At 48.1% G+C, this 18400-nt stretch overlaps 1 protein-coding gene across 5 annotated transcripts in view; it reads left to right on the plus strand.

Annotated features, from left to right (window-relative positions):
• Positions 1–15506, plus strand: part of BCAS1 (brain enriched myelin associated protein 1) — a 69779-nt gene extending 54273 nt beyond the window's left edge. For 2 of the 5 annotated variants that reach the window (XM_081150387.1, XM_081150388.1), the window contains 4 exons: positions 1028–1201; positions 6797–6862; positions 9476–9730; positions 14399–15500. In XM_081150387.1, the coding sequence (XP_081006513.1) occupies positions 1028–1201; positions 6797–6862; positions 9476–9730; positions 14399–14473 (570 nt within the window). In that variant the 3' untranslated portion in view covers positions 14474–15500. Of the gene's footprint in view, positions 1–1027; positions 1202–6796; positions 6863–9475; positions 9731–14398 lie in introns of all 5 variants that reach the window. The other 3 variants (XM_081150386.1, XM_081150389.1, XM_081150390.1) reach the window with 3 other exon arrangements.
• The last annotated feature ends 2894 nt before the right edge of the window (positions 15507–18400 follow it).

Consider the following 18400-nt stretch of genomic DNA (forward strand, 5'->3'; position numbering starts at 1 on the left):
ACTTCACAGGCCACACACAGTCTCTAGTGGATATTTTCCATGTTTTAAAAAAGATGTTTACAACCCTTTAAAAATGTGAAATCCATTCTTAGCTTGGAGGCCATACGTAACCGGACTCAGGGATGGATCTGGTAGTGGTTTGCCAATTCCCGCCTAAGGAAACAAAAACAAAATTATAAAACCCTCTCTGTCCTGTGGCAGGGACCAAAGCAAATGCAGAAACTGTCTCAGGTGTGAGTGGGCCCAGCACAAAGGCAGTGAGGCCATGCACAGGAGCACATGTGGGGGTCAGAAGGCAGGTGACTCAGACCTGCGCCCAGGGCTGGCCAGCCCTTCCCACCGCAGCCATTCAGGGGACACTGAGCTCACTGGGCACCTTGCTGGGGGCCATAAGCAGCTTAGCCAGAGTTTCGTGCCAAGTTCATTTCTTTTCTGAAGGCATGAACTTCAGCTAAGCAACAGTGGCAAATGACAGCCTGGGGTGTGGTGGGAAATGAGTTAACGAAGACTTGAAGTCTATTAGTGGAGGAGCTGTCACATTATGCTTTCTGTGTAGGGGACAGTTTCTCCACTGTCGCAGGGAACTCAGATGTGGAGTGGAAGATGTCACGGTCACCATCTCTAAAGTCAGACCCCAGGGAATGATTGCTCCTGATATTTACACAGCCCAGGTGTAATTCACCTTTACAGCAGACCACAGAGGCGGGCCTTCTAGAAGGGAAGGGGTTTTGAGCATGCTTGAGGGGCAGTCCCCAAAAGCGACTTCCTGTCTAAGCCTTGTGCCTTCCTGGAGCAGGGCTTTTGCCTCCAAGTCAGCCTGTCGGGCAGCTGCTCAGAAATCGGCTGGGAGCGCACCTTGCATGACATGAGTGCTCCTTCTTGAAGATGAGCCTGTGTAGAAGTGGTCATAGACTCCAACCTGTGGCCTCTAGGTGGACAAAGGGCCAACCTGGACCCCACTTTATAAGACATGTTTGGGGAGAATGTGGGTTTTTTCACTGTCTCATTACCTGGCAAAATAATCCAGGTGGTGTGTGAATCACCAGTAGAGGTTATAAAGTCCGAGGAAGCAGACTGCGCCTTACAGACAGTGGATCTCAGCGACGAGGGAGAGGCCTCGCCCGCACCCCCTGAAGGAAAACCCAAAAGGGAAGACGGCAAGCCACCGAGAACCTCCCTGCTGGCGCTCCTCAGGCAGATGGTAAGCCTCTGGCCCCCGGCGCGGGAACCCGGCGCTCGGACGCCGCTGGAGGAGAGGCCAGGCCCAGGGCGCGGGACAGAGCCGCAGGCGGGCAGAGGGCGTGGGACTGCGCCGTGAGAAATGCCCTTTTACGCTTCGGATTCTATCACAGTTTCTAGAAAATCTCAGTTAAGATTTTGTAACCTTTCATTAACCTCTACTAACTCCTTTTTTATTATCTTTATTTTTATTGATCTTTAGAGAGAGGAAGGGAGAGGGAGAGAGAAAAGCATCGATGCAAGAGTGAGACATTGATCGGCTGCCTCCTGATCACCCCCCCACCAGGCATCAAGCCCACAACCTGGGCACGTGCCCCAAGTGGGAATCGAACCAGCAACCTTTTGGTGCACAGGATGATGCCCAGCCCACTGAGCCCAGGTTTCTACTAACCCCTTTTTTAACAAAGAAAGAGCTGGCCTTGGATCTTGAGTTTTAACAGACAATGGTATCTACCTAGACGTTAATAGTATTGTTTAATTTTAATTTTAATTATTTTTAAAGGTTCCTTCTGTTTATGGTAAAAGATATTGCTTTTCTTATTATGGCAATGATGTGCAGTTTCCTTTGGAAATACATTTATTGGCATAAAGAACATGGGCATTTTTAAAGGATTAAGTAATAAATAGTTGAAATTACATACTGATGTTGGGAAAATTCTGAAGGTGACATGTGAGTGCCACAAACTTGGACAAAGCTGACTTGTAGATAGCTCAAATGAGGAAATGACAACATAATTTTATAAGAATGAATATGTGTAATTTAGTTGGTGAATTCACCATGCTCTTCATTTATATAGCATGGAAAAAATGCAGACAGACTTCTTTAATGTAGCAGTCATGCACATTAAATATCTAAAGATCCAAAAACATAAATAATACAATGAGCTAAAACCCAAATCAGTCAGAAGGCAAAAAAAAAAAAAAAAAAAGCATGTAAAACATTTAATTCTCTTTTAATGAAAAAACAAGAATTTCATTATTTTCAAGAGTATTTGGGAGTATCCTTGAAGAAAGCAATTCTAATTTCACAGTCACAACCTGTTAAGGAATTCTTTCTAGTCCTCAAAACAAAACAACACCCTTGCCAGTGGGAGGCGAGGCATATGAGAAGTAACTCTTAGAAACCGTTGACAGGAATCATCTCTTTCAGTGCCGGGTCCTCGTGGAGTAAGGCGCGTAGGGGCAGGAGTGGGCAGCCTGTGTGTCTGGAACCCCATCTATATTCCTGGCCATTTATTCTGCAATTTGGCACTGAAAATGGGGATCAGGGTTTGAGATGTTTAAACCAATAATTTTTACATGGCATCAAGAAAGAAAAGAACATTTGGCCTGTTTCTGGCAACCCATCAACATTACAAAAGGGATCCCCAAATAGCTCATGGTAGCATTGAGTGTGATCCAGCCTGCCCATTTCTGAATGGAGTTGAGAGATAACATATATCTCAAACACAATGACTTTCTCTTCCAAATAACCAACATGGTACTTCTCCATTTAACAGAGAGGAACATACAAGAGACTCCAAATAAAGCATGAAAGACACCTAAACCATCCATTCAAAACAAATCCTTAAATCCTAGTGAGGTCCCGCATTACTTACATTCATCCCACAGAGCTAGCCATTGCTTGGTGATTTTTCTAGCAGTAGAAACTAGGTAAATCTGAACTGGTAAACCTGTTAGGGGAACAAAATTGAAAACGAAAGTCCTTTGGAATTGATTTTCCACAGGGTAGGGATCGAACCCGTGACCCTTCGGTGTGTGGCCAACACGCTAACCACTGAGCCAGGCCAGCCAGGGCAACAGATGTTTATTTCTCACTAACGGCCACACTCAGTGAGCACACACTCTGTCTTACACACAAGATCTCCACTAACTGGCATGACCCCCTCGCCTCTACCTTTTATGCATCTGTGAATATGCCTTAGTGTAGGCTCCTGGAAGTCAGCTTCAGCAGTTATTTTGAGGAAACACTTTCAGGCTACAATTCATGGCTTCCAAACTAATCTAAGGTCTTTGCATTTATGCAGAAAGGAAAAAACTGCTCTAAGAGCTTGAAAATAGAGACAGTGCCTGGTCCATCACTATGGGCTTTTTAGTTTATTTTTGGAGCAAAATAAGGGACTCTTTCAACTGATTTTAGATATTGTTACAAAATATAGTTTTTTTAAATAATTGATTTAACAGAAGAGAAAACTCAATTTCAAACGCATCCCCCTTGTTTTGTGATCTGTCTCCATTCATCAGATCATTGATTTTCTACCGTCTAGACTTCGTCGCCCTCAAGGTTCCTTCAGATAATGTATTCACTATCCCGTGACAAAGCAACTCTAGACTGAGTTTTTATTTTAATAACATCATTGCCCAGTTCATTTCTAGAGAGAGAGTTTTCTTTCCAGAAATCAACCTCATAAAAGTAAAAATAGAAAAAGTATCATTTTTCCAAATAATTTTATTTCAGGGAAAACAGTTGCATAAGTCTCTGCATTACAGGTAGATAGAGCATGTCACAAAAACCCATGGGCTCCTACAGACAATTATTTCAAAATAATTGCAAGGAACAGCTCTGACATCTGGCATGCCCTAAATAAAATTAAAAAAAGATTCTTCTGTGCATTAATTCATCTATATGTCAAGAAGTTGGATAGTTGAAGCGTTAGTATATTTTTATAAAGCAAGTGGGTAGAGAACTGTATTCATGTCCCCACACAGCAGGTAGGCAGATGAAACCATAAAGGCGGTAGAGAGAAATCTAGAGATACGGGTTATCATTTGTTAATATTAATAACACCTTGTACTTGAAAAGTACTTTCTTCCTCCAAACTCACATCACATACATTGTCTCATTGAATCCCCACCTCCAGTCTCCTTAGACCATTAGTTTTGTGAGCAACTCTTTGTTAGAATAACATTCTCCTGCTCAGGTAAGAAAATAGTGAGCTTCAATATTGGGCAAATTAAAGGCCTAAATGTGGAGAGTCTAGAAATCAGTTTTCTGTTGATTATGTTCAATCTAATAAGTCTACAAAAACCTATTGACATTTACTATCAGGAGGGCGGGGGGGTGGGGGGGAGACCGTGGTTTGTAATGGTAATTTTAAAACAACAAGAACAGGAGTTTTCTAACCAAAGTTCTTGATCTCAAATTCTTCCCTGAGTGTGAAATATGAATCCTGAGCTGCTCTTTAAGGAAAGGTTTCTGAAAGCAGCATTTGTCTGGCAATTTCTGCCTTCACCAGCGACTTGCGTTCCTTTCTATCCTTAAAGGGGATTCTGCACTTCTCGCTTATTAATGGTAATAATAATGAAAATAGCTACCGTTTACTGCGTGCAAGTGGCATGGCTGGCACTGTGCGTGTGTTGGCTCCTTATCAATACGAAACCCTGTAAAGCAAACGCTCCTCCTGCGCCGCTGTGCAGAGGGGGACACTAAGACTCGGGGGTTTGAGGGGCTTCGAGGCCCCGGGGCTGCTAACTGGCAAAGCCAGAGCTCACACTCAGGCTGCTGACTTAAAGCGCACCCTGGAACCCATAAGCGACTTCTGCTTCCCGGGGCCTGCCAGCTGGTTCTCTTTGAGAGTAAACGGAGGTAGAACAACCATAGCTCCCTTTTGGTGATAATCTTAGTAATGTTTTCTGTGCAAACATCATTTTTATGTCTTGGGCTTACCTGAAATTCCCTAAAATTACACTCACTTGAAATTACAAGGCAAAAGAGAGAGTTAATATATGACAGACATAAAGCTTGGACATAGTTTTCAGAATGTACTTGTCGCTAAAATAAGACTAAATTCCGTGGTGCAATTTTGTCTGAATTGTCCGGTTTAATTTCAAGTGAGCACCTCAGTAAAACACAAAGTTCGGACTCACAGCCTTTGTTTACCCTGGAAATTTCCAGCAGGTCCCGTTCCTTGGATTTGCTGTAGTGAGGCCCACCTAGTAAACAGTGTTGCCGACAGTTAGTGCTGTCATACTAAATTCAAGTGGCATCCCAGTTCTTCTTGTAAATCTCAATTTCGGTTGTAATACATCTCCATCAAAACTCATTTTCATTCCCTTTAAGGGAATGTAAACTGACCACCGCATCTCCGCTAGGATTTTGAATATCTTGAGCTCTGTGTCGGAGATGGTTCAAATATGCCTCAGAGACCCAAGCCATGGAGCGTGTGACACAGCAGAAGGAAGAGGAAGTGGCGTTAGGGACATGCCGCCGGCTGGAGGGCCCAGCCAGGTGCAGGCCCGGCCTCTGGCAGGCTCCTGAAAGAAGGCAAACTCCAGGAGGAGGGGCGCCGGGCGACATGCGGGGCAGGCTCCGAAGCCACACACGGGGCAGGCTCCGAAGCCGCTCACGGCGCTCAGACTGCTCAGAGCGCGTCTTCGAAAGAATGTCAGGCCCTTCAAACAGGAACTCTGCTGCTTTTGACAGCTGGGGAAAATAAGTTTCTGTGGTTTATGGTCTTTTTAATACAGAGCCCAACACGAACCATCCTAATTCGTCTCTGAAAGAGAGCTCGGCCCAGAGAAAAGAAAGGAATAGAGGGCCAACAAAGCAGGGAGAGAGGGGAGAGAGAGGAATGAAGGGGGAATGAAGGGAGGGAGGGAGGCAGGGAGGGAGGGAGGGAGGGAGGGAGGGAGGGAGGCAGGCAGGGAGGGAGGGAGGCTGAGAGGGAGGGAGGGAGGGAGGGAGGGAGGGAGGGAGGGAGGCTGGGAGGGAGGGAGGGAGGGAGGCTGGGAGGGAGGCTGAGAGGGAGGGAGGGAGGGAGGGAGGGAGGGAGGGAGGCAGGCAGGGAGGGAGGGAGGCTGAGAGGGAGGGAGGGAGGCAAGGAGGGAGGCAGGGAGGGAGGGCCACCAAATGTCACCAAATGAAAGGCTACCAATGGTTTAATTGTTTGTTCATCTACTTTATTTTTATTTTTCCAGTTTTATGAATATATAATTGAAATATGTCACTGTGTGAGTGTCAGGTGTATGGCATAAAAGTTTGACTCCCATATATTATGAAATGATCACCACAATAAGTTTATTTAGCAGCCATCATCTCATACAGGCCCAAAACAAGAAATGGGGGACAAGAAGGAAAAATAATGTTTCTCCTTGTGATGAGAGCTCTTGGCACTTACTGTCTTAACCACTTTCCTGTGTGTCACACAGCACAGGAGGCTACAGTCATCTCGTTGTATATTACACCCCTAGTACTTGCTCATTGAAACTGGAAACTTGTATCTTTGGACAACCCGTTTGTTCACTGATTCACTCATTCAATGTTTGTCACCTCCTGGTTCCAACATTGGTATTCTCATCACCATTTATTTATCCCAGAATTACCTAGCCCTAGAGATGAAGACTGTTGTTATTGTCGTTTTTGGAGGCCGGCACTTGAATTTAATGAGACTCTGGGTGCAGACCACATGGAAATTGTACATCCCATAAGTAGTCCATTTCCGCGTGATCTGAACCTCAACAGCCAATGCCTGCGGCCGCCCGCATCAGAACCCCCTTCGCGCCTCTATTTTGCTGCGCTTACAGTAGCTGAAAGGCCGGTGTCTGTTTGTTGTTTTAGTCAGTGAAAGGGGATGGAAGGATCACCCACCCAGAAGAAATAAATGGGAAAGACTCCAGCTACCAAGTAAGTGGCCTGTGAACTGGGTTCGGCGGGGATTTAGCTGGCATGTTCTCGGCTCTTCCCAGCCTCATTTCCAGTGCAACCCTTACCATGCCAACTCATTTACGCTCTGGGTCAAGCGCCTCCTGGCTATCGGGCAGCCACCTGGACTCTGCGGATACTCTGCAGGAGCCAGAGTTCCCCAGCTATTTCTTATTGCAAAGCTTTCACACTGCCCTTCCCTCTGCTCCACGTGGGCAGTTCCTTCCTGTCCTTTAAATCTTGACTTAATTGTGACGAGGGGACTCAATTCAACCAGTATTTCCTGAGTGCCTGCCTCATCTGTACCCGTCCCTCGGGTCCACACAGTTTCTCGGGATCACCTCTGGCGATGTTAAACCAGGATGACCAGTTTTTCCAGGACTTTTCTGCTCTTAAAGCTGTACGTCCCATGTCCTGGATCACCCTCACTCCCAGGCAAACCAAGATGATTGGTCCCCTTATGTTTGGCATTTCACATGGGCCCCACATGGTGTCATTTCTGCTTTCCATTACCAGCTAGTTTAGTCTCCTCAGCTCCATGAGGTATGATTTCCTTAATTACCCCCCTAAGATGGGGAAGCTGAGAGATCGAACAGTTTATTCCAGGCCACACAGCAAGGGTGTGATAACAATAAACCCAGGTCCCTTTGACTTCAGACACTAAGCTCTTAGCTGTTCACTAGCTGTTTGAATGGGGTCACTGGTCTCTGGCCTTTCCGCAGAGCATCGTGGCAGGAGTCTGGCTCATTCGAAAGCGAGTATCTGCCCGGGGCTGTCTGTTGTACTTGAACATCTGTATCTTAGCATTTGCTACAACTTCGGCAGCTGGGATCCGACAGAAATACTGAGGACGTGTGTTTGCAGAACAGCGTCTCAGGTGCACTGGGTGTCCGGTGCTGCTTTCTGCAAGGGGTTTTGCCCTCCAGGGGGCTGCAGCCTGCAGAGACCTCAGGACTGGGGATCTTCCCTGTCTTCTCATCTCTTTCCAAGGGGTGTGCTTAATCCACGGGTGTCAACGACAGCTCTGTGGTTGCTGCCTTCTCAATCAAACTGCCTCTTTGTCATAGAATTTCTGGACCTGGGGACAGTGTGTAACTTTATGGATCAGAGATTCTAAACATATATGCAGTAGGTCAAATGTGGCCCACAGGGTACTGGTGCAGAGGTGGTTTGCCCTGAACAAGGCTTTAAAACTCGAGAAGTCAGCATTTAAAAATGGACATATCTCACGTTTTAAAAATTCTATTTTAAGTTTCCATTGAAAAACCAGATCTGACAGCACTGGGCTGTAATCCTACATAGAGAGCACCCCTCAGCTGGGTCTGAGCAGATACTTAGACTGGGCATGTGACATTCAGGTCACCACAGTTCCCCTACTCCAAATTGTCTCCCTAACATCAAAGACAGCCTTGCTTGAACTGCTGTTTTTCTTACACTAGAGAAATATTTCCTTGGCCCTACGTTGGTTTCACAACTGGGGGATAAGGTCTCCATGGGATTAGTCTTACCAGTAGTCTTGGTCATGGTTTTAGTTTAGCTCTCTGGCCCCCGCAGATGCTTCAGTTCAAGTAAATTGTGGGAAAAAGACTTTTGCTTTCTAATAGATTTTTCGTTATCTGTAATTTATCCAATATTTTCTAGATTTTTGGATTTTAGAGCCTCATCTTTCCAAACTGTAGAAACCAAGTAGGATTGTAAACATTTCACTTTAGCGTGAAAGGATATAAGTTCAAAAATAAAAATAAAACAATCCTCTTCTTTATCATGTTTTATGAAGCAAAAGGGCAATTTCACACCAGAAATCAAGATAGACATAAAGGAAAGAAAAAGTATCCCCAAGAAGGGTCACACGGAGTTGCACGTGCAGAAACCCCCTCAAAACTGCGCAAGCGCGAGAGGGCTTCAGGAACAGCTGGATCCAGGGGCACACACAATGCCATCAGTATGTGGGCTCTTTCTCTCTCTCTCTTCATCTCTCAGCTTTCCTCTCTATTAGCTAACTTTTCGAGCAGAATTTTCCAGGAAATGGCAGTGGCTCTGGAAGCTCCAGGCTTTTATCTTTAAACTCAACAGAAAAGGAGCTGGTCTCTCTCTCTCTCTCTCTCTTTCTCTCTCTCTCTCTCTCTGTCTCTGTGTGTGTGTGTGTGTGTTGTTGTAGCAAAGCTCTGAGATTAGCTCAGCTGTTATCTGTGTTTGGCTGTCCTGAATGAATCACAGCAGCCCAGTCACACTCAGTGTTCTGATTGTCCAGGCCCGAGTTACGTGCTCTTGTCCAGGGCATATTTAGTTTGCCTAAACCCCAAGGAACAGAGACGAGAGGAGTGGTCGCCTGGGGAAAACCCAGGTTCTAGTACCAGAAGGAGAAGATAGAATGCTTGCTGGGAAAGCATGAAATTAATGAATCATTAGATGAATAAGTGGATGTTCCCCACCGCGCCCTTGTACCGTAATAAGTATTGGCGCATTTTTCTTTTCGTCATTTCACCCGGGATTCACGAAAACGTAGCTAGCACCCAGCGTTTGAGCATCTCTGTTTTAACCTATGCGCTGAGAGCTGTCTTGCAGCCACTGAGACGCGTTCTGTTGAACTCGCAGGCATCGGACCCCCCGCAGAAGGCCGTCCCGCCAGCGCCCGAGCCCGCGGGAGCAGGGCCGAGGGGCAGGGAGGGCTCCGCAAAGGCCAAGGCGCCCGAGAGCAACAGGCAGCGGGGCAGCGCGCAGGACGCCAAGGAGCCCGCCCCGTGTGCGTGCGCCGAGCCCGCGCCGGCCAACGCGCTGCAGAACCGGGACAAGCCCCCGAAGAGAGCCGAGAAGCGGCGGCAGTCCCTCGGGGGCTTCTTCAAGGGCCTGGTAGGTGGAGCTTTTCTTTCAGCATTGCTTTCTGGGCTCTCGGCCAGGGGCGTGCTTCCCGCCTCCAGAGGGGACAGACTGGATAGGGGCTGGCGGGATATTGGTCAACCCGTGTTTGTTGAGCGCCTGCTGTGCACCAGGCACTGTGCTGGGCACAGGGAGAGCTGGGTGGGCATAGGCCTTGCTGTCTGGAGGCGACAGTCAGGGCGGGATTGATGGGGTGGGTGGGGTGCTGGGAACAGCCAGGAGGCAGAAGGCAGGCCTGAAAGGTCAACCTGAGGGTGAGGACAGTGGCCTGGCCTTGAGTTTGAGAGGAGCATCAGGGAGGGCTTCTCGGAGGAGATGTGGGATCTCCATTAGCCTGCGGACAGAGGAGACAAGGGATGGTCTGGAGGCAGAATGAGTTCCAGGCAGTGGGAGGACGGGTGCCCAGGTGTGCTGGACAGGCAGCCTGGCTGGAGGAGAAAGCAGGGACGGGAGAGGTGGGCAGGGACAGGGAACAGCAAGAAGCACTGACGTTCGTCTGCGAGAGACTCGTCAAAGGCAGTCCTGAAGAATTTAAACCAGGGAAATTGCTCTACGCGTGACCCGGGTGCAGGGTGCACAGGTGACTACAACTGAGCTCCTTCGCTCCAGGGAAGCCCAGTTGGAGGCCAGACTTGAAGTGATTAATCAGCCTTTTGTGTTCTTCGTTTCTGCCTCTTTGGTTCTTTGTTTCCTCCCTAGACTATTGGCTTTGGGAAGGCAGTGGCCACCCCTGTCATAGGCAAGTGCGCTGTCCTCCAGCGTGGTGGCTGGAACATAGTAGACCTTCCATTAGTGCTGGATGGATGGATGGATGGATGGATGGATGGATGGATGGATGGATGGATGGATGGATGAGTAGGTGGCTGGATGGGCAGATGGCTGCATGGATGGATCCATGGATGGCTAGAAGGAGTGAAATAGGACACTAGGAAATGTTTCATTTTACTCGGGAGGATGTAAATCCTGGCAAACGAGGAGTGTCTGAAGGGGCATGACTCAGATGATAAGATGATCAGCATAAACTAGGAGGGGAAACAAGTGAAATCAGACCGAGGACACAGGAGACTGTGGGTTGAGCCAGCAGTGCAAGGCAAGGAAATGACACTGACGCCAGTCATGGGGCCGATGGCCTGGGGTTAACCTTCACGCGGCAATAAGGTGGGGCAGTTACATGAAGCACAGGACCCTAGACCTACCCGGTCATTCATAATTGCTCTGTTCCATGAGCGTCTGGTGACCTCTAATAGGCAGAGGAAGGTGAGGGGGATGGCTCCCCTGGCCCAGGCGTGGTCTTCAGAACAGCGTCTCTGGAGATCCTGTTAGAAATGAGGAATCTCAGAGCCCAGCGTAGAGTGCTATGATTGATGTCACCACGTTGCTGCCTCGTCTCTGTGTCCTTGAGGATGTGTGCAGAGCCTCAGTTTGAGAGAGTGTGATCAGTCACAGTTTGAGGCCATTTGGGGATGTGAAACCCTAGCACAGAGTTGAGTCCCCAGAGCTGAGCCTCGGGTGAAAGGCCCCCCTCTAGTTTCAAAGAGGCGATGAAGAAAGGAGAGAGAATCCGAAGGGGACGGTGGATAAGACTGACCAGCGTTCGGTGGTTTGGTGGTGTTTGCCTCCATGCTCAGCTCTGCTCCTTGCAGAGTGTGAACCCTAATCATGCGTTTTTGTCATTTCCAAACCAACTGTGCATGTTACTTGCCCAGAGCTCTGGTTGAGCCATTACCTGCTAAGCGGCAGCGCTGCTCGGCACTGGGTGGTGTATAGCGCGGGAAGGTTTCTGCGTTCATAGCCCAGGTGCCTCTCTTTCTTGGGGGTTCTCGGTTTCCTTTGCCAGAGGCCCAAAGGATGGTCTCTGCACGTCTCCTTACCCACAAAATCCCAGGCTCTAATGAGATGGGTCTCACCAGTGGTTCCAAACCAGGAGTGATTTTGCACCCAGGGGATATTTGTCAGTGTCCGGAGACAACTTTGATTGTCACAACTGGGAATAGGTGCTGTTGGGACATTGTGGGTAGAGACAAAGAATGTTGCTAAGTGTCCTACAGTGTACAGGACAGTCCCCCTCAAAGAAGAGGTATCAATAGTGTCAGTAGTGTCAAGGTTAGACCAGGTGTTTATAAACTGCAACCTATGGGCCAAATCAGCCCACCACTTGCTTTTATAAATAAAGTTTTATTGGAACATAACCACGCACATTCATTTACATATTGTCTATGGCAGTTTTCACACTAAAACAGCAGCCTGAGTCCAGGCCCTAGAAACCTAGAAGCTTGTTGCTGGATTTCAACCCAGCTCTACGACTTAGTGGCTGTGTGGCCTTGGACAAGTCACCTTTCTGAGTTTCAGGTACCTTATCAGTGGGACTAACAGTACTGACGTCACGGGGCTAGCGTGGAGGTGAAATGAGGTGGGGTAGCAGGTCCTTAGAACAAAGCCTGGCAGGTTGTAATTGGTCAGGAAGCAATAACTGTTTCCTGAGTATTATTTAGTCACTCTGTGCCTGGGCTGTAATGGTCCAGAGAGGAGTAAGACACTGGCGTTTCTTGAGGAGTTTGCGGTCCAATCCCAGCATCAGACATTTAGACGCAACGTAAACCGGGGGGCTGGGAGCTGCGTCGCACTTGGGAGACTAGCGCGGGGTGCAGGCAAGTGGGAGACAGAAGCTGGACCCATGCTCGCTAGGGGACGACTTGCTTTAAGTGACTTAGGCTCACGGAGCTTCCTCCTTTGCTGTGTGTGTGACACTGAAGTCAGCTGCATGGGGCACTGTGAGGTGTGGTCACAGCCGTAGGACCCGCCGTGTGGACTATCGAGGCCACAGGCTCACGGGGCAAAGGGCTGATCAGAGGTCACAAGCCAGAGAGAGACGAGTCCCCCCTCGAGCCCTGGCTCCTGAGCCCCGGCCTGCCCTGTGCCGCGCGGTCCTGCCATCTGCATGTCCCCGAAGACTAACGGTGTATTCTGCACAGTAGGTGCCCCACAGACACGCCCACCGTCTGTACGTCACCCTGTCTGTCCTGCACGCACGCCCTGCGGTGCTGCATTGTGAGCTGCGTTACCTGTCCTTCTCCAGGGCGTATGAGGCTACCCTACCCATGGGGCATATTTATTCTTGTATTATTATTTATTAACTATTGTATTTTCCATACAAACTTTTGCCCAGCCCTATAGACACTACACTGTTCTACCCTATATATTACATGTGCTATAGCAGATACACTGCGGTGTGCTGAACGGTACTATATACACTGTATACCACGCCGTATTTACCATGGTAGGTTCCTACGTATGTATATATAACATACTCCTCAGTACACACCGTCCTGGGGTGCTCTGTCCTGTCCGACATTATAGACACAGCACTGTGCACACACACTACCGATCGCACTACTTTACACTGTGTGTACTTTACAGTGTACACTGTGTGTGCCACCTGCACCACACGTGTACTTTACCGCACTGCATAGACTACCCCGTGTTCCACCCTACACCCTACACTGTATCCACTGCCCTGTGAAACAGGGCCGACAATGAGAGGGCCCTGACAGGCGCAGCAGGACGGGTAAGTCCCAAGCCCTTTAGGCTGCATGAGCCAAGCTAGACTCAGGGGCCCTGTGCCCTGTACCCCGCGGCCACGGCACCCTGGAGGAGGAGGCAGGAGTCTAGGGGAGGGGAACAGGCCCTGGCTGCCAGCGTCTGGGGCTGGGGGGCGGGGGGTGGGCTCCAAAGGGTCTAGAGGGGTTTTGGAAGCAACTGAACTGCTGCATATTTTTATTTTGGTGATGGTTTCGTGACTGTTTGTGTTAGTCAAAGATCATAGGACTGTGCACAAAAATGGGTTAATTGTATTGTACGTAAATTATACTTGACGGAAGAGGTTAAATAATGAAGACCACAGTGATAACAGTACTTGGCTCACAGTTTATTCAGCCACATTCAGTTAATACCTACTATGTGCTGGGCACTTGCTGGCTCCGAGGATACGGCAGACAGTCCACAGAGCTTCCACGCAGTGGAGACAGATGTTAGACGCATGTCATTTCACACATGATGTGTTTTGTAAGAAAATTAAACAGGGCAGTGTGCTTAGAAAGTGATTAGAGAGGGTGACTGACAGGCTATAATCATGAACAGTTTTCTAAGCCCCGGGCACTGTTCTAAGTGCATTACAAGTACAAACTCACTTTATCTTAGAACGATTCTCAGAGATAAGCTATATCACCCCCATTTTAAAGATGAAGAAACTGGCCCTGGCCGGGCAGCTCGGTTGGTTAGAGCGTCATCCCGAAAAGCCAAGGTTGCAGGTTTGATCCCCAGTCAGGACGCAAACAATCAGCCAAGGGATGCGTAAATAAGTGGAACAGCAAATTGATGTTTCTCGCTCCCTTCCTCCCTAAAAGAAAAAAAGAAACTGACTGAAGCACAATGAGTTATTTGTCCAAGATTTCACAGAGCTAGAAACTGTGACATTGAACTTGGACATCGAAAGGGAGACTATTGTCTTGTCCACCACTGGCCAGTAAGGTGCATTTATTTGAGCACAGCACTTGGCGCAGAGTAAGTGCTAAATAAATGGCAGCTATTGCTACTGATATTCCAGATCTTCATTAGGAAATACTTCTTTATATTTTTCTCCAGGGACCAAAGCGGATGATGGACGCTCAAGTGCAAACAGACCCCGTATCCATTGGACCAGTTGGCAAATCCAAGTAAACAAATCACCACAGTTCCCACCAAGTCCTCCTGCCACCAAGATGCCTCCTCCCTGTCATCTCCTCCCCAAACCCACTCCATGTATATATTTTTTCTTCTGATGGCCATCCAATGAAATTCTGCCTACAAACTAAGCCTGAGCTGCTGTATATTGAGGTGTATTATTTATGTCTCTGGTCCAATCTTTCCTGGTAAATAACTGTTAGAATGGTTTAGCAAGTTAACTAGTCAGGTCAGAAGAGTGGATGTGGGAGTGGGGGAGAGGAATGCATTCTGGCTAAATTATGAAAAACGGCAGTGACAAGTAAGTTGCAGGAAAGAAATGGCTGCCCTGAGTAATCAAGCTTTGTAGGCTCATCGGAGAGGAGAGGAAACCCCGTTTAAGTTCCCGGTTCTAGGAGGGAGCCCAGGGCTCCGGGTCGGGGGTTGCCAGCGGCCTGAAATGGAATGTGTGGGGGAATGAACAAAGAAAAGAGTAAGGGCCTTTCAGACAGGGCCCTGCACGTTATTGAAGGGAGGGCAAGATTGACTAGAGAGGGCTTGAAACGGTTTGGGTCAACAGTTGCTTTTTCGAGGGTCGGTGACAAGGGCAAGGATCACAACTTCAAAAACAAAACCAAAAAAAAAAAAAACAAATGTAGTTGCAAGTTTACTTTGCGACACAAGGGGGCGCCCGGGGCTCCATCTGAGTCCTGCCTCCGCGTCCCTAACAAAGATGTGGTCTCTGCGATCTTACATTATTAATGTTTCTCAGATGGCTCAGGGCTTCCTTCATCTGTTCTGTCTGGCACTTATCTCAAATCTGTCTGTAATTTCCTAATGTTCTCAGGATGTGCTCTGATAAAACCCTCCCTATAACCCCAGTTAATAAAAATTTACAGAAGATTATTCAAATATCTGAGTTTTTTTCATCCTGTACAGAGGAGTAAATAGGACCATGGGTCTATTAAAATGTAATTCAAAAGTAGCATATGATTGGCTGATGTCATGTACTGTATCTTTCTCTGATTTAATAAAAAATACATTTACATCTAAAGCATCTTTTAATTTTCCACTTTTAAAGCGGGTCTCTGACATCCCATGTCTGAGATGTCTTTATCTGCCCTAGTAAAAAAAAATCAATGCTCTTCGCACAGCTTGCCTTCTCTCCCAGATCCTCCAGACTTCCTTGTGTGGGGGCACACACGAACACAAATGTGTGCGCATGCACATTTATTTGCACATACACGCACCTATATAAAAGTACTGTCTTGGGCCAGGCTGCCTAGAGCAGAGACTGAGACATGGATTCATTCCTATGATGTGAAATACTGAGGGAGGGCTGGAAGGAGCTGAGCAGACTGGGCTCAGCTGGAGTTGAGTTGCACCATCCCCAGGGGGCGCTGAAGCATGAACTGCACCACGCAGCTGGGGCTACCTTGAGCCAAGGGGCCCGCCTCTACTTGTTGGTGAGTCATGGGCCACCCTGTGAGGTGGTGGGAAGGGCAAGCTGCTTTAATTGCGCTGAGAAGCTGGGATCCCTTAGCAGCTAGAGGATGTCTGCATGGGCAGGGTCCACTACAGACACACACGTAGGGTCGCCTTCATACATATGAGCATAAATGCATACCTGTGAATAAATATAAATATACACTGCATACAAAAATAAATTCATGCACACATTTATACACATGAACATAAATGCATACAGGAAAAGATAAATATGTGCACATACTCCTGTTCACACACATACCAATAGATGCACGTAACTCACACAGATCCACACACACAATGGCTCATACAAATCCATCACACTTCTATCGGAAATAAATCGATCGGGAATATATTCTCCTAAGTCTGCACTTCAGGCAAATAAAACCATGGCTTTGGCAGTGAGACACTTAGAGAATGTGTTTAGGAAAGAAAAAAATACATGGTATCTCTAAAAAACCAGATTAGGGGGCCCTTTGCTGCTGGGGCCTGCTGGATGCAAGGTTTCAAATAAAGGCCCTAAGTGTTTCCCTTGCAGCTGAGCCAGGCTCTTCAGGCCTCCTGCCCAGGCCTGGGGATCACTCGGTGTCTGACTCACCCGGTTGAGAATGACCTCCTGGCACTTCAGGTCCCAATGCTTAACTTGGCACAAATCAGGAAACTACCCCTTGGGGAAGCCCCTGGGGGAGCTGGCTTTCCCTCAGCCCTGCCATCACAGAGCAGGGGAAGAGTCCAGGGAAACGGGAAGGGGGGGGGGCCTGGGCCACACCAGGCAGCGAGGAAGGTGACTGCATCGTTTGCAAGTTTCACCTCACTGGACACTGGGGCTTTTGGCCTTGATGAGAAATACCCCAGGAGGAACTAAGTCATATGCAGAAGGAGCCTCCCCTCTGCCATCTCCCCAGAAAAAAAAAATTTACATTTTTTTGAGAAGAGGTACTTGGCCGAGAATTTCCCTGCGCAGCATGCCCGCCGTTTCTGTAACCGGTTTCCCACCCTGGCCCAGGAGAGCAAGCTTTCACTGAAATTGCTCGCTCGTTTTTAAGGCACGGACGGTTAAGCCAGAGCCGACTTGTGTGAGGGATTCTACGTCGAACTGTATAAGAAGCCAGTTAAACTCCATTTTTTAGTTTTGGGTGGTTTTTGTTTTATGGGGTGTTTTTTGTTGTTTTAGTTGAGAGCCCATTCCTGAGCATTTACAATAAACACAGATTTCCAGGCTCCGTGCTGAATTAGCGTGAAAGGAGCAGAAAGCCCCCGCGTGAGCTCAGGAAAGCTCTGGGCACAGGAGCCACAGAGACTGATGTTCCTCAGAGCAGGCGCTGGGCCCGCTGACCTGCCCCAGAGGCTTTGAGCCCCGAAACTGAAAGAGAAACGCCGGCGGGAAGGGGCTGAGGGGCCTGGCCAGGCCTGTGTTCTCATTTACTTGTTTGCTTATTTATTTTTAGGTGCACAGGGAAGTGCGGCTTCTCCGGTGTCAAGAAGAAGTGGCCTTTCCCAAGAATCGGGCTGCTGAGCTGAAATGGCCGCCCCTGGGGAAACAAAAAGCAAAAACTCCGCTCCCGGTGCCAGCTGCTGGTGGCTTTCTCACCGATGTCCACACAAGACTTCACTCAACGGCATGGTTGTTCTCAGCAGTCCTTAGGTCCCTCCTGAAGTCATCATTTGGGGGAAGGGACACATACCCCCAAAAATGCCCAAAAGGGAGGGAAAAGAGAAAGAAAATGCAGTTCTTGTGTTTTTGTTCTCACACCCCCCTGACCTACCCCTTCTCCTTAAACAAATTACCAGGGATTTAAACACACACACACCCCGTGGCTGACTGTCCTTGTTTGTTTGCAAACAGCGCAGATTTCAGTTAGATTCCAAGAGGCTAGAATCTGCTGGCTCTTTAACCGAGTCCTGCTGGCTCCTTCTCAAAGGGCCTGGGAGGGAACAGATTTCTGCCCACTGAACATGACAAACGTCATTTCTTATGTCAAATAGTCCCAAATTGATCTTCAGCTTTAAAAGAGGCAACTGGCTTGCCTACCTTCCTTACAGAGCAGGGACGTGATTTCAGTTATTAACTCACCCAAGGAGCAAACGCAGAGAGCGCCCCACAGAAACGCGAGGGGATAGGGCTGGTTTTAACCGACTCCCCACGTCCCTCCTTAAGCCTTTTAAAAGGCAGTTCCCAGGGTGAGCAGCATCAGGCTCCTCTGCGGTCTAGAGCTCCTTCACTCTCTCGTGAAAACAGTGGCCTGGCCCTCTGGAAGGATAGGCTCCATTAGGAAGAAAAGAAATTACTTACTGAGCAGCAAATTCGGTACATTTGTAATTCAGATCTTTAGCGAGGCCTGAATGCGGGTCAGGATCCAGCCCTTTGCATAAATTGATTTTCTGGGGAGTTTAACCCTTTCTCCTCTGTTTCCCTTCCCCAGAAAGCTCCTCGTTGGAGCCTGTCCATCCCCTGGC

This window comes from Miniopterus schreibersii, assembly GCF_964146895.1.
Source record: "Miniopterus schreibersii genome assembly, chromosome: 10".
In the NCBI taxonomy this organism is placed as follows: Eukaryota; Metazoa; Chordata; class Mammalia; order Chiroptera; family Miniopteridae; genus Miniopterus; species Miniopterus schreibersii.